Source organism: Gracilinanus agilis, chromosome 4 (assembly GCF_016433145.1).
Source record: "Gracilinanus agilis isolate LMUSP501 chromosome 4, AgileGrace, whole genome shotgun sequence".
Taxonomy (NCBI): domain Eukaryota; kingdom Metazoa; phylum Chordata; class Mammalia; order Didelphimorphia; family Didelphidae; genus Gracilinanus; species Gracilinanus agilis.
Genome location: NC_058133.1, coordinates 173,324,536 through 173,336,590, shown reverse-complemented (window position 1 = coordinate 173,336,590; position 12,055 = coordinate 173,324,536). Strand labels below are relative to the sequence as shown.

At 33.9% G+C, this 12,055-nt stretch overlaps 1 protein-coding gene across 1 annotated transcript in view; it reads right to left on the bottom strand.

The window, feature by feature from the left end:
* Positions 1-1,378: 1,378 nt before the first annotated feature.
* Positions 1,379-12,055, bottom strand: part of C4H17orf64 (chromosome 4 C17orf64 homolog) — a 57,967-nt gene continuing 47,290 nt past the window's right edge. The window contains exon 6 of the mRNA XM_044674517.1: positions 1,379-1,485. Within this exon, the coding sequence (XP_044530452.1) occupies positions 1,379-1,485 (107 nt within the window). The remainder of the gene's footprint in view (positions 1,486-12,055) is intronic.

The following is a 12,055-nucleotide window of genomic DNA, read 5'->3' as shown; positions in this document are numbered from 1 at the left end:
GACAGGAATACTGTACATACAGTAAACAACTGTGAATAACGTAGCTATTCTCGGTATTATGATGATCCAAAACTATCCCAGAAGACTCATAATGAAAAAAATTGCCATCAGCCTCCAGTGAAAAAGATTTGATAGAATCTAAATCCAGGCCAAAGCAAGTTTTTCTCATCTTTTTCTTAATTTTTAAAAATTTCTGTTTCCTTCCACAAAAGTATTAAAAAGGGAAAATGGCAGGGTGGAGAGGGAAGGAGGGAGAGAATTTGAGATTCAACATTCTTTGAAAAAATGTTGGAAACTGTTTTTACATGTAATTGGGGGAAGTAAATTTAAAAAAAAATTTAGTGTTGCCATTTTTGAGAAATAGGAAAATGAATCAGTGGGCATTTTTTTTAAAAGTAAAACTCTGCTTAAATACATTCATCATCTTTTTTAACTAATTTTTTTTACATTTTGTTTTTACATAACCTTCATGTTACACTACAGTCTGCCATTCCTTTAAACTATGAAAAAGAAAAAAAAGAAGTTTAGAAAAGCTAAACAACACATCCACCAAGTCTGACAGTATATGCACCACTAGCTCTCCTAGAGTTACAAAGATAGGAGAGAGAGGCATTTTCCTTTCTTATTTCTTGGTCTAAGATTAGTCATTATAATGACTAATGGATTTCATTTTTATCTCTTTTGTTCTTTCAGTTTACTTTTTTGTAGTCATGTTTGCCTGATTTTGCTTATTTTACTCTGCATCAGTTGATTTAAATCTTATTTTGAAAAATTCTTATTTATGGCATAATAAAATTATATTAACATGCTATAATTTATTTAGTCCCTCTTCTACAACCTTCTTTGTAGTATCCTATCATTAAAAGTACTGAAGGGGTAGGTGAGTGGGTGGGTTGGTTGAGTGGCTTATTGGTTAGAGAGCTAGAGACAGGAAGTCTTGAGTTCCATTATGGTCTCAGACACATCCTAGCTGTGTGACCTTGGACAAGTCACTTAACCTCAGTTACCCGTCTGTCCATACTGCTTTTCTGCTTTGGAACCAGTACTTAGTATTGATTCTAAGATGGAAGGCAAGACTTAAAAAAAGTATTCTATGAGTATTTTGATAAATAATGGAACCTTTCTTTCTTTGATCTCTTTGAAACATATACTTAGCATTTGTATCTAAGCTAAGAACATTTTAGTTTCCTTTCTCACATAATTCCCAATTGCTTTCCATCAACAGTGTATTAATATGCTTGTCTTTATACACACTCCAACACATTCACTTTTAAAAACGAAAACAAAAGTTCAGCTCACAGTCAACAAAAACAAGTAATACTTTGAATATTTTCAAACTGGAAAATGGCAGATGGCAGAAGGGGTATGTATGCCTTTCCTAGGCAGTGGTCCAAGGAGAAACTGCTGTCATCACAGGCCCCTGCAGCCAGGGGAAAAGACTTGCATCCTGTGCTAGAGGGAGGGAAGTAGGAATCATTGGAGTGCATGCCAATAAATGAACAAGTGAAAAAGTATTTATTAAGTGCTTACTATATGCAAAACACTGAAGAAACAAAGAGAAAAACAGGACAGCCTCTCTGCTCGAGGTGTTCACATTCTAATCAACATATTTAGGAAGTTTTAGCAGTAAGTCAAATGGAAAGGCCCTATAGTCCCTAAGGTGTAGCCATAAACTGATAGTAATGCATTTTTTTAAATGTCATTTCCACCGATTAAGTTAGGTTCATTTCTGATATTGACCCATTTAATAATGTCATGAAATTTGTTTTTGAGAATGACGATATCCCTCACCGGCCAGATTGAATGGGACCAGAGCCTATTTTACTCTTATAGCAACCTTGCCTCCCCATTTGCTTCCCCCTTCCCTACATGTATGTGGTATCTTGAACCTCATCCTGGATCTACCATTCCTCAAAAACTGACCTTTCTCCCACCTCCTAGCGAATGAGATTGATGAGCAAGTTTATCATAAGACCATTTTCTGTGAGAAGTGTGGGAAATATAACAATATTTTTTAAGTGAGGTACTCCAAGGGCAGTTAGGTGGCTCGGTGGATAGAAAGCCAGGCCTAGAGATGGGAGATACTTGGTTCAAATCTGGTCTCAGATACTTCCTAGCTATGTGACCCCAGCCAAGTTATTTAATCTCAATTGCCTAGCCCTTACTACTCATTCTGTCTTTGAACCAATACTTATTGATTGTAAGAGAGAAGGTAAGGATTTTTTTTAGATGAAGTGCTCTATAAAGTTTGGAAACCACTGCCTTAATCATAAAGGATACCATCAATTGAATAATTGTGTTAATACAGATAGAAAAGATGAGACTTAAAAAAGGGATGAGCAATTGAGAAATTAAAATGTTAGCAGCTGGGAAGGATTGAAAATACTAGATCATCTTCAGTTAAAAGTGTTTGTGTTTTATTATACGTATCATGCAAAGTACTATACGAAGTGAATTTATACAGATCTTTCCTTGTTCTAGAAAGGCAGAACTGCCATAGACATGAACCTGCAAATGATGTTACAAATGGCAAAATAAACAATAAGCAGTACAAAGTTAAATGTAACGTATGTGGAACATATACACATCTGTGATCATTTTCAGTGGGAGGCACAAGAATAAATGCATAATTGGGCAATCTCCAGCTTATGAAAAACAAAGGGAAATAAATGCCAGTGTATATAGCAAAGGATTTTGTCTTTGCTTTTCTAATGAAGACAACCTGTAAAAGCTTATGTCAGATCTTGAATGTTTAATTCTGGTTATATATTTCCCCTAATATTCATGAACAACAAAATCGAAATCTGTTGGAAAAGACAGTGGAATTCAGAGAACTACAAAGTAGTACTAAAATGTCAGTTCCATAATTTTCTCATTTTTAATGTTTTTTGGCATGTGACAGCATGCTGACATTAATATTCTTTTGTGTCCCCACTGTGATTAAAGATGGCAAAGAATTTTTTTATCTAATATTTAACAATTCATTCCTGAATTCCAGGTTCATTAAAACAGGCAAATTCTTTAAGAAAAAAATTCTCCTCAGTTATCAAAAGGTAAATGTCTCATCTTTTATCAAGTACTATACTGGTCTTTCTTTGTTAATACACCTGTAGGGTTTGGGACCACATAAGATTTAAAGTATAGTTTGTCTCCTTAGATTCCTTTTTCTCCCAATCTTTTATAGTTCAAATGTAGTGAACAAATATCCATTTTAATGGAAGTTCTACATGTATTGTGTTTTTAATATCCAAGCTCACTGCACCATTTGAAACATCTGAGTCTGCTCTCCAAATTGTGATCTAGCAAATACTTCACAAGGCACTATTTTTGTTTTAAACTCTTCTTTTGGCCTACCCTCTAAGGATGACACTTGCATGGAGAGGGCTATCATCAATAGTAGTTGGTAAGTGATAAGGAAAAGAAGAAACTATGCAAGGGTAGAAATAAAAAAAAATTATTTTGACAATAGACTATATGGCCAATTAGGCACATCTGAATTATATGTAAAATCTCATTTGTCCATTCTTTTTATACAAAAAAGAAATATTGTGCCTGCTTTGACCAATAGGGCATCCAACCCATAATGTAGATACATAGAAAATGCTTTATTGATATGACAACACCATGGGTTATTTTGTAAGAATAATTTGTGATTTGTAATTTAGGAATGGAACTGGAAACTATCCTTTATTGAGTAGTCATAAAAAGGTCTCATTTTAAGGCACCAGAACTTACCAACTGCAGTTTAGAGCTTTTAATCCACAGTTTTGGTCAGTCATTTCGTAAGAAAGGTCTTATTCAGTAGTAAGTATCTAGTAAGATCTTCTGTTGGGCACCAGGAAAGGATGAAAATTGTTAATGACTGGGTCTTCAAGGAGTTTAGAGTCAAAATAAAATTTGAGTCAGAAAGTAATTGAATCACAGAATATTAGAACTAGAAGAGATCTTGGAGATTATTTAGTACAAGTCATTTTACAGTCAAAATAGACCTAAAGCTGTGAAATGATTTGCCCAAGGTAAAAAAAGGATAATCCAGCAAGGACTCCAACTTAGATCTTCTGGCTCCAAATTCAGAATTCTTACTGTTTGACACACATGCATGCGCGCTCTCTCGCGCTCGCTCTCTCTCTCTCTCTCTCTCTCTCTCTCTCTCTCTCTCTCCCCCCCCCCCCCCCCCAGGTAGGGTGTGTGTATGTTGATTAATCTAATTTGAATGGTTTTTTAAAAATCCTCTTCCCTCCTGTCTTAGAATCAATATTGTGTATTGGTTCCAAAGTAGGAGGGTGATAAGGGCTAATCAATGAGGGTTAAATGACTTGCCCACAGTCACATAGCCAGAAAGTGTTTGAAGCTGGATTTGAACCCCAGACCTTCTAGGCCTGGCTCTCAATTAAGAATAGTACCAAGAAATGGCAAAGCATGTATTAGGAAACAAAAATTTGATGTGTAGATAGTTTTTTTTCTGTAATATTCTTACCTTTGATATTTTGAGAATCATAATAAAACATTATTTCAATAAAGCAGTGTTTTTTTGAAAATGTTAAACACATTAAAAGAAAATTGACTATGAACATAGGAATGTAGCAGTTTGGGTCCAGAAGAATTTTAATAGTTAGAATTTGGAATCTGTTTGTAATTTTCCTGTTTTGTCACTAAGATAACTGTGAGGTGCAGGCACCTCATGTTCTTTGTGTTCTTGGCTCATTAACTTTGCAATCATATTGCCATTTATGGGTCATCAACAACATTCTTGAGCCCTACAGTTTTTTAGCATGCTGCACTTGGCATTTGGGGAGGCAGAGGTGAAGAATTGTGAGGAAAAAGACCTCTCCCTACCTTTATTTCTTTCTATTTCGGGAGAGAACAAATATACAGAGAACAATTGATTTGGGCCTCCCCTAACCCTGTTAAGTAAAACATTGTAAACTTTGAAGAGTTTAAAGATTAATAATTTTTTTCTGAAATGTCATCATCCAGTTTTAAGCTCCAAACTAGGGACTAACTATCTAGACTTATTTAAAATCTCCCTCTGATAGAAAGATCTAAATGAGTGTTTGTTTTTTTTTTAATATTTTCATTTCTGAATATATCCCTGCCCCTGAAATTCTCTCCTTCATTTTATTTATTCTTTGGGGGGGAAAAAGAGGGAAACTGAATAGTTCATCAAAACTAACCACTAATTCTTGACAGTTTGGTTAATCTTGCACACCCATAGTTCTCCATTTCTGCAAAATGATGGGGGGAGATGTATCTTGGGGAAAGTAATAAAAGCACCTGGAATAGAAGGCTTTTTCAAGAAGTAAGTTAGGGGGACATGTTAGTATTTGTAAACAGTAGGAAAGGAACTAAAAGATGAGTTTGGGTAATGATGGAAACTACCTTCTGGAGAAGGAAAGGTGTGAGATTGAAGGTATATAAGGTATATAAATAAAAGAAAGTGCCCCCTTTATTAGACAACCTAATCAACTTGTCATCAGAGATTGTGCCAAGAAATAGTTGGGAGTGATATCAGAGTGATTTGAAATGAGAAAGGGAGTGCAAAGAGCTTGCTGAGAATAAAGCTTTATTTATTTTTTTTTTTTTAGGGTGAGGTAACGAGCCTCAGCTAAGATGAAAAAGAAGGATGATCTGAGAGAATTGAGCCTGTGGTTAATGGAAAGGGAGATTACTTTACTGCATTGTGGGTCTTCTTGAAATTACCTAGCATATGTTTGTAGTGAACCCAGTCTATTCTGCAGTAAGTTGAGGAAGAAAGAGAGAACTGTGAGAGTTGTGATTTAACAAGGGAGGCATAATAGGACAAGGGAAAAGAGATGCCTAGAGAATAGAATTGAACTGGTTTGCCAACTTGTATTGCACATTTGCTTTTTTTTTTTTTTTTTTTTAATGAGAGGTGGCAAATAACAAGAAAACGACCATCACTTTTCTCTACTTCATCTAACTATCATCTTATTTCTCTACTTCCTTTTCATGCAGTTGTTTTCAAATAGTAGTCTACACTTGTTTTACCCATTTTTTCCTATTCTCTTAACAGTGATTTTCCTAGAATCCTCTTTCTTTGGCTTCTATGACACTGCTATTCTGGTTCTGTCTCAGTGGTTGCTTCTGCTATAATAACAATTCCTTCTATCCTTTAACTGCATTTTTAGGCTCAAATCTAATGTTCTTGTCCTCTCTGTTTACTTTAATGCTGATAACTGCCAAATCTTGTTTTTACCTGCTTGTCTAGTCATGAAATTAAAGTTAAAATATCTAAAACTAAGCTTCTCTGCCTTTCCCTTTCTTTCTCTCCTTCCATGTCTTAAAAGGACAGGCTCCCCTACCTAATTTCCTTGTCTTTTTGACAGTAATGCTACCATTCTTCATGACCCCAGTGTAAAAGTTGGTCCCCATTCATCTTTAATTCTCTTCAGGCATCCTGTAAGTTCATTCACTAAAGAAGTTCTTTTCATTCTTATTTTGAATCCTATCTCTTATACATTCCTTTTACTCCATATCCTAGGGTTTGTGCTTGAATTACTTTAATTTTCACACTGGTCTCTGCCCTCTTCAATGTTACTACAAGCCAAAGCCACATTTAATCTCCCTAAAAGATTGCTTTTTCTATGTCATTTCTGCTCAAGAACCCTTATTGATGTTTAACTGCACAACAATTATTAAATCCATACATTTCTTTGTTATTCTTTTACAATCTGGTTTTGTCTTATCTGGAACTTTCCATTCTACCTATGCCAAATGCTTTACTACTGCGCCATTGTTCATGCTGTTTTCTTTTACCTGGAATAGCCTGTTTTATAATTTTCCTTTTATCCCACTACCCTCAAGTCTCTTCTACTTTTTTCCTTTATAGCACACTCATAGTTCCTAAAACTGGAAAGAATTCTATATAATTCAATCCCTTTATTTTATAAGTAAGGTAATTTAGACCTAAAGAGTAAAAATGATTTGCTCTAGGAAAATCTAGTACTTTATTCTTCTTTCCTTAATATTCCAGGCCTCCTGCTGCTCTCCTAAGTGCAGCCTGAACTAGATTAAAATGTAACTAAGAAATATTTAACTAAATAAAAATACAGCAGGACATAAATAGTATATTCTAAAATTGTCACTATTGCAGGCCATGGGATCCTTATATATAGTTTAGTGGCTTTGTTTCTTTTTGAGTTTGGTACTACTGCTATAGCACATTTAATAAGTACTTCTACAAAATTTAATATATCATTACATATTCCTTATCCTCTATGTATTCCATGTTTTAAAATCTTGTTTCCCTCCCAAAAGAATAAATTTCTTTTTTTCTTATAATTTTATTTTTATTAATATTTTCTAGCTAAAATCAATACATTGAAGTCCATAAAACTGAGAACATTAACTTGGATACTAATATACCATGACAGATCTTACATACTTTTCTCCCTATTAATATGATACCTCCATACAGTAAATTACCTATACATATATGTATAATATGCATTGCACTTTTTTAGATAATAAATTTCTTAAGGATGATATTTCTCTATACTTCTAATAAAAGTTAATATATATTTGTTAGTTGTTATCAAGGATATATGCCAGAGTATTATTATAAATATGAAAAATAATAAAGGCTGGTATAAATATATATATTAGTATTTTAATTAAAGCCATGTTGATAGATAAAGTTATCAGACCACGCGCTTGTAAGCATTCAAAACTGCCGCCTCCATTACTGTCTCCAGTCTGCTGCCCAAGAGAGCCTACTGGCAAAGAGACCACTCCCTCCTAACCCCGGAGATTATAAACCCCTCTCTGCATCGACGTAGGCCTCCCCATGCCCAAAGACCCGGAAACGGAAACCAGTTGGACCATGTTGGATCACGGGAAATGTAGTTTTGATACATTTCCCATGTCCATAGAAATATATACACTTTTAGATGGCATTTTCCCAAATTTCACTTTTACAGTATGTCATTGGCCTGAGTAAGTAGTCTTTCACACCTTAATTATTTACAATATTATATTGATATATATATGATGACTTTGAGGACAAGATCTTAAAATATTTTCTGAATCCACAAAGAAAAATTAAATGTTAGCTTAATTTGTGCTTAAATTATCTTTTTGTATTCTCATTCTTTTTAAAAGAGTATCTTAAGGGGCAGCTGGGAGGCTCCATGGATTGAGAGCCAGGCCTAGAGATGGGAAGCCCTAGGTTGAAATCTGGATTCAGACATGTCCTAGCTGTGTGACCTTGGGCAAGTCACTTAACTCCATTGCCTAACCCTTACTGCTCTTTTGTCTTAGCACCAATACACAGCATTGATTCCAAGATGGAAGGTAAGGGTTTAAAAAAAAAGTAAATTGGGAGCCTTATTCTTGGAAAGATTATAAAAATAATTAAACTATATTTTCTAGACATCCTAAATTAACAGAAATGTATGCATTTTTTATATTTTTTTTATCTGTAATTGCTACATTTTTTTTAAACCCTTACCTTCTGTCTTAGAGTTAATACTAAGTATTGGTTCCAAGGCAGAAGAGCAGTAATGACTAGGCAATGAACTGAAATGTAGACAGATCTAAAACAGTGTAAGAATTTAAATTTAGGTTTTATGCTAAATTTGAGAATTCTAAAGTAATATTGTGGTCAGCGATTTTAAAATATTACAACTTAAGTCAAAATGACTTTTAGCAGCTTTATTTACAGAGAGGTGTGAAGAGTGAAAGTGGGAAAATGTAGATAAAAAGACAGAAAGTACTGCCTAACTACAAATACCCTAAGTTTAATCCTAATGTCTTCCGACCATAAATGTGAATCTGAAAGCGAATCTCACCAGAATCCAAAGTCCTAATTAAGAAGCTGAAATTTGAAGGACATGGCCAAGAACCTTCAATGCACATGAGGTTAAGACCGCCAAGAATCTCACCAGAACTCATGCTGAAGGGAGTGTCCCATCAGAGAACCAATGAGCAGAAGAGCCAAGGAAGAAATCACTCCACTTACTTTATCCAAGAGAAACTTCTCTTCACGCACCAAAGCAGGAATGACTCCAAGCCAGAAGATTTGAAGAGAAAAGAAAAGCCCTGAATCCAGGGAGCCATAATCTTTTTATAGTCCATTTCCCACATCACTTCCTGTCTTTTCCCCTCTTCACAGTAACCAATCACTGCTTCCAAAGTGCTGGGCATTTCCCTTTGGAGGTGAGAGTTTTTGACTTGTGAACTCTTCCACCTAGTGACTGGTCAAGTGTTTTCAGTTTTTGATTGATTAAACTAAAGGTAGCTGATTGATTACATTAGAAATAACAAAGAGAGATAATTCTATCTTCACAACAGATTACCACAAGCAACTTTCTAGTACAGTACTACCTAGATGGATTGATAGATATTATTTTAAAATGATTTAGTTGGTGTAACAAATAATTCAAATTCATGCCTGAGTATTTGAAGACTGTCATTTTTTCTAAAGTCTAAACAATTTGTGTTTAATTCATTACTCATCTCCTTATTGTCTTAATTATCATTTTTAGGTATACTTTAGTTTGTCTATATTTCTTCTGAAATAAAGCTTCCCACATTGTTTAATATACTATGACTGTAACAAGACAATGCTTTTATAACATTATACTTTTATTAATATCATCTAAAGTAGCAATAGCTCTTGTGTTTCATATTGTACTTTATTTCTTCATTTTGTAAAATGAGAGAATTAGATCAGATTACCTCTAAAAAGAAATCCAGCTCCTAGAGTTCCATTTAGTTGTAGCTGTCCAAGTTTTAGTTAACATCAACTAATCAACCAGCATTTATTAAAATCCCTTCAGTCTGACAAATAGTTGGGATTTTTATATTTTTCAGAGTTTTTTTTTTTAATTTTTTTTAAACCCTTGTACTTCAGTGTATTGTCTCATAGGTGGAAGATTGGTAAGGGTGGGCAATGGGGGTCAAGTGACTTGCCCAGGGTCACACAGCTGGGAAGTGGCTGAGGCCAGATTTGAACCTAGGACCTCCTGTCTCTAGGCCTGACTCTCACTCCACTGAGCTACCCAGCTGCCCCTATTTTTCAGAGTTTTAATGTCTAAAATCTTTGTCAACTCTATGACTGTCTACGAATGAGCCTCTCCAAACTTAAGGAATCTTTGAGAAACCACAGAGGGGTACATTTATGCTGTAATGAAGCATTAAAGTAGGAGAAGTTCTTTTGGTAGCCTTATTAATTTTAACTTGTGCAGAAATCAAATGAGCATATCATACTGTTTGGTATTACTCACTATTCGTTTTAGTTTTTGAGAGGATCTAATATTTGAAATGCATGAATAGCTGCAGTGATTTTCAAAGAATAATTTAAAAGGTGATTCTCATTTTAAAGAGATTTATTTATACCTTAGAATACCTTATTATGTATGTGTTTGATGTTTTAATGAAAAGTTGCAATTTGTATCTAAATTTAGGCCAAACTGGTGATGGTAAAATTGATAAGACACAATCAATGGCAGTCACAGTTTTTCCACTGCAGCAGTAGGTTGGTTTTGAAAGGAAAACATGGAGTAAGATTTTAAAAATATATCCTTTATCATGTTGACACAAGCCAGAACTTTCTTCCCTTTGAAGACCAAATTACTATGAATTTGGCATCTAGAAGAAAGAATAACTTGATAAAGATATGAAAGGAATATTTAGAGTTTGCATTGTAATGAAAATCAGTTCATCATATAATATATATAGTGTAACACGGGACTGATACCATTATCTATAGAATTATCAGAAAAAGATTATTTAAAGATAAATAAATAAAACATTTGAAGGTCTTAATTTTTGTCCTGTTGGTGAAATTGATTCCTGATTGAACATTTTGCTGGAAGAATGGTCTATATTTAAGCATGTCTGTAAGGTGCCATCTCATGGCAGCTTTTCCCCTACACTGAATTCTAATAGCATCTAAAAATCTGTTTGCACCATAGAAATTATTATCTTTTATTAGTTTTTGGTTGTTTTGTGTATCCATTTTATCTATCCATCTTGGGCAGTATGTTCTCAGTCTGTTTTTTGTGTCATGGACCCTTCCAACAATGAAGCTTATAGATTCTTTAGAATAATATTTTAAAATGAATAAAATAAAATATATTTAAATTCAGTTATATCCACTTTGAAGTTCACTTACTCCAGGTTTTAACCTGGAGTTAACCTCTGTATTAAATTGTTATGAAATTTGGAGGTATGGCCAACCAACATCTCAGCTACAGCTTGTCCAAAGTAGAATAACTACAAAATGATGAAATCCTTCTTCCTCCACCTACCCCCCATGTCAAACCTAACCTTATACTACAAGATTATGTCAGTAAAACTTAAACTTATTAAAATTAAGCAGGAACTATTTCTGGTATTATCTTTATATGTATAGTACCTGTCACATAGGTGTTTCAATTAGATATTAATTTAGTACAATTTTTACCTCCATTCATCTGTAACTTATTTTTGGAGTGTAGGTGTAGTGACTACTCTCTTTGATGGTGAAAAAATTTTTTCCATCCTGATTGTTTTTAGTTGAATTGTTCATTTGTATTTGGTAAATAGAAGCTATAAAAACTTATCAAAATTTTGGTAGATGTTTTCCATTTTTCAGAATATTTTTTTGTACTTTGTAACTATTATCCCTAAAGGGCACAAGCTCATGTCTTATTTTAGCTCTTTCTGTGAGCCCTTTGTAATATTAGTGCTATATAGAATCTTATTTTTAAAATCTGAAGCATTAGAATTACAGACCTTTTTTGTAACAATCTTAGAATACATTTATAAAGGAGAGGTATATGATGAAATGTTTATTTTCACAATGTAAAATGTAGTTTTAAAAAAAGAAGTTAAGCTGGCAAATGGAACAACTGAAGTAATAGGTTTTGATTATCTTAGTTCCTGTGAAAACTTTTTTGGAAATACACATCTTTTGACTGAAGTGGCATCTTCTTCCAAGTTTTGTTGCCTGATTCTGAAAGCTACCATTTCCTGGTCATTAAAGAATTCCTATTAAAGGTGGAAAACCCTAAATTTAAAAATATTATTTTGGTTGTGAATGCCTAAGAGT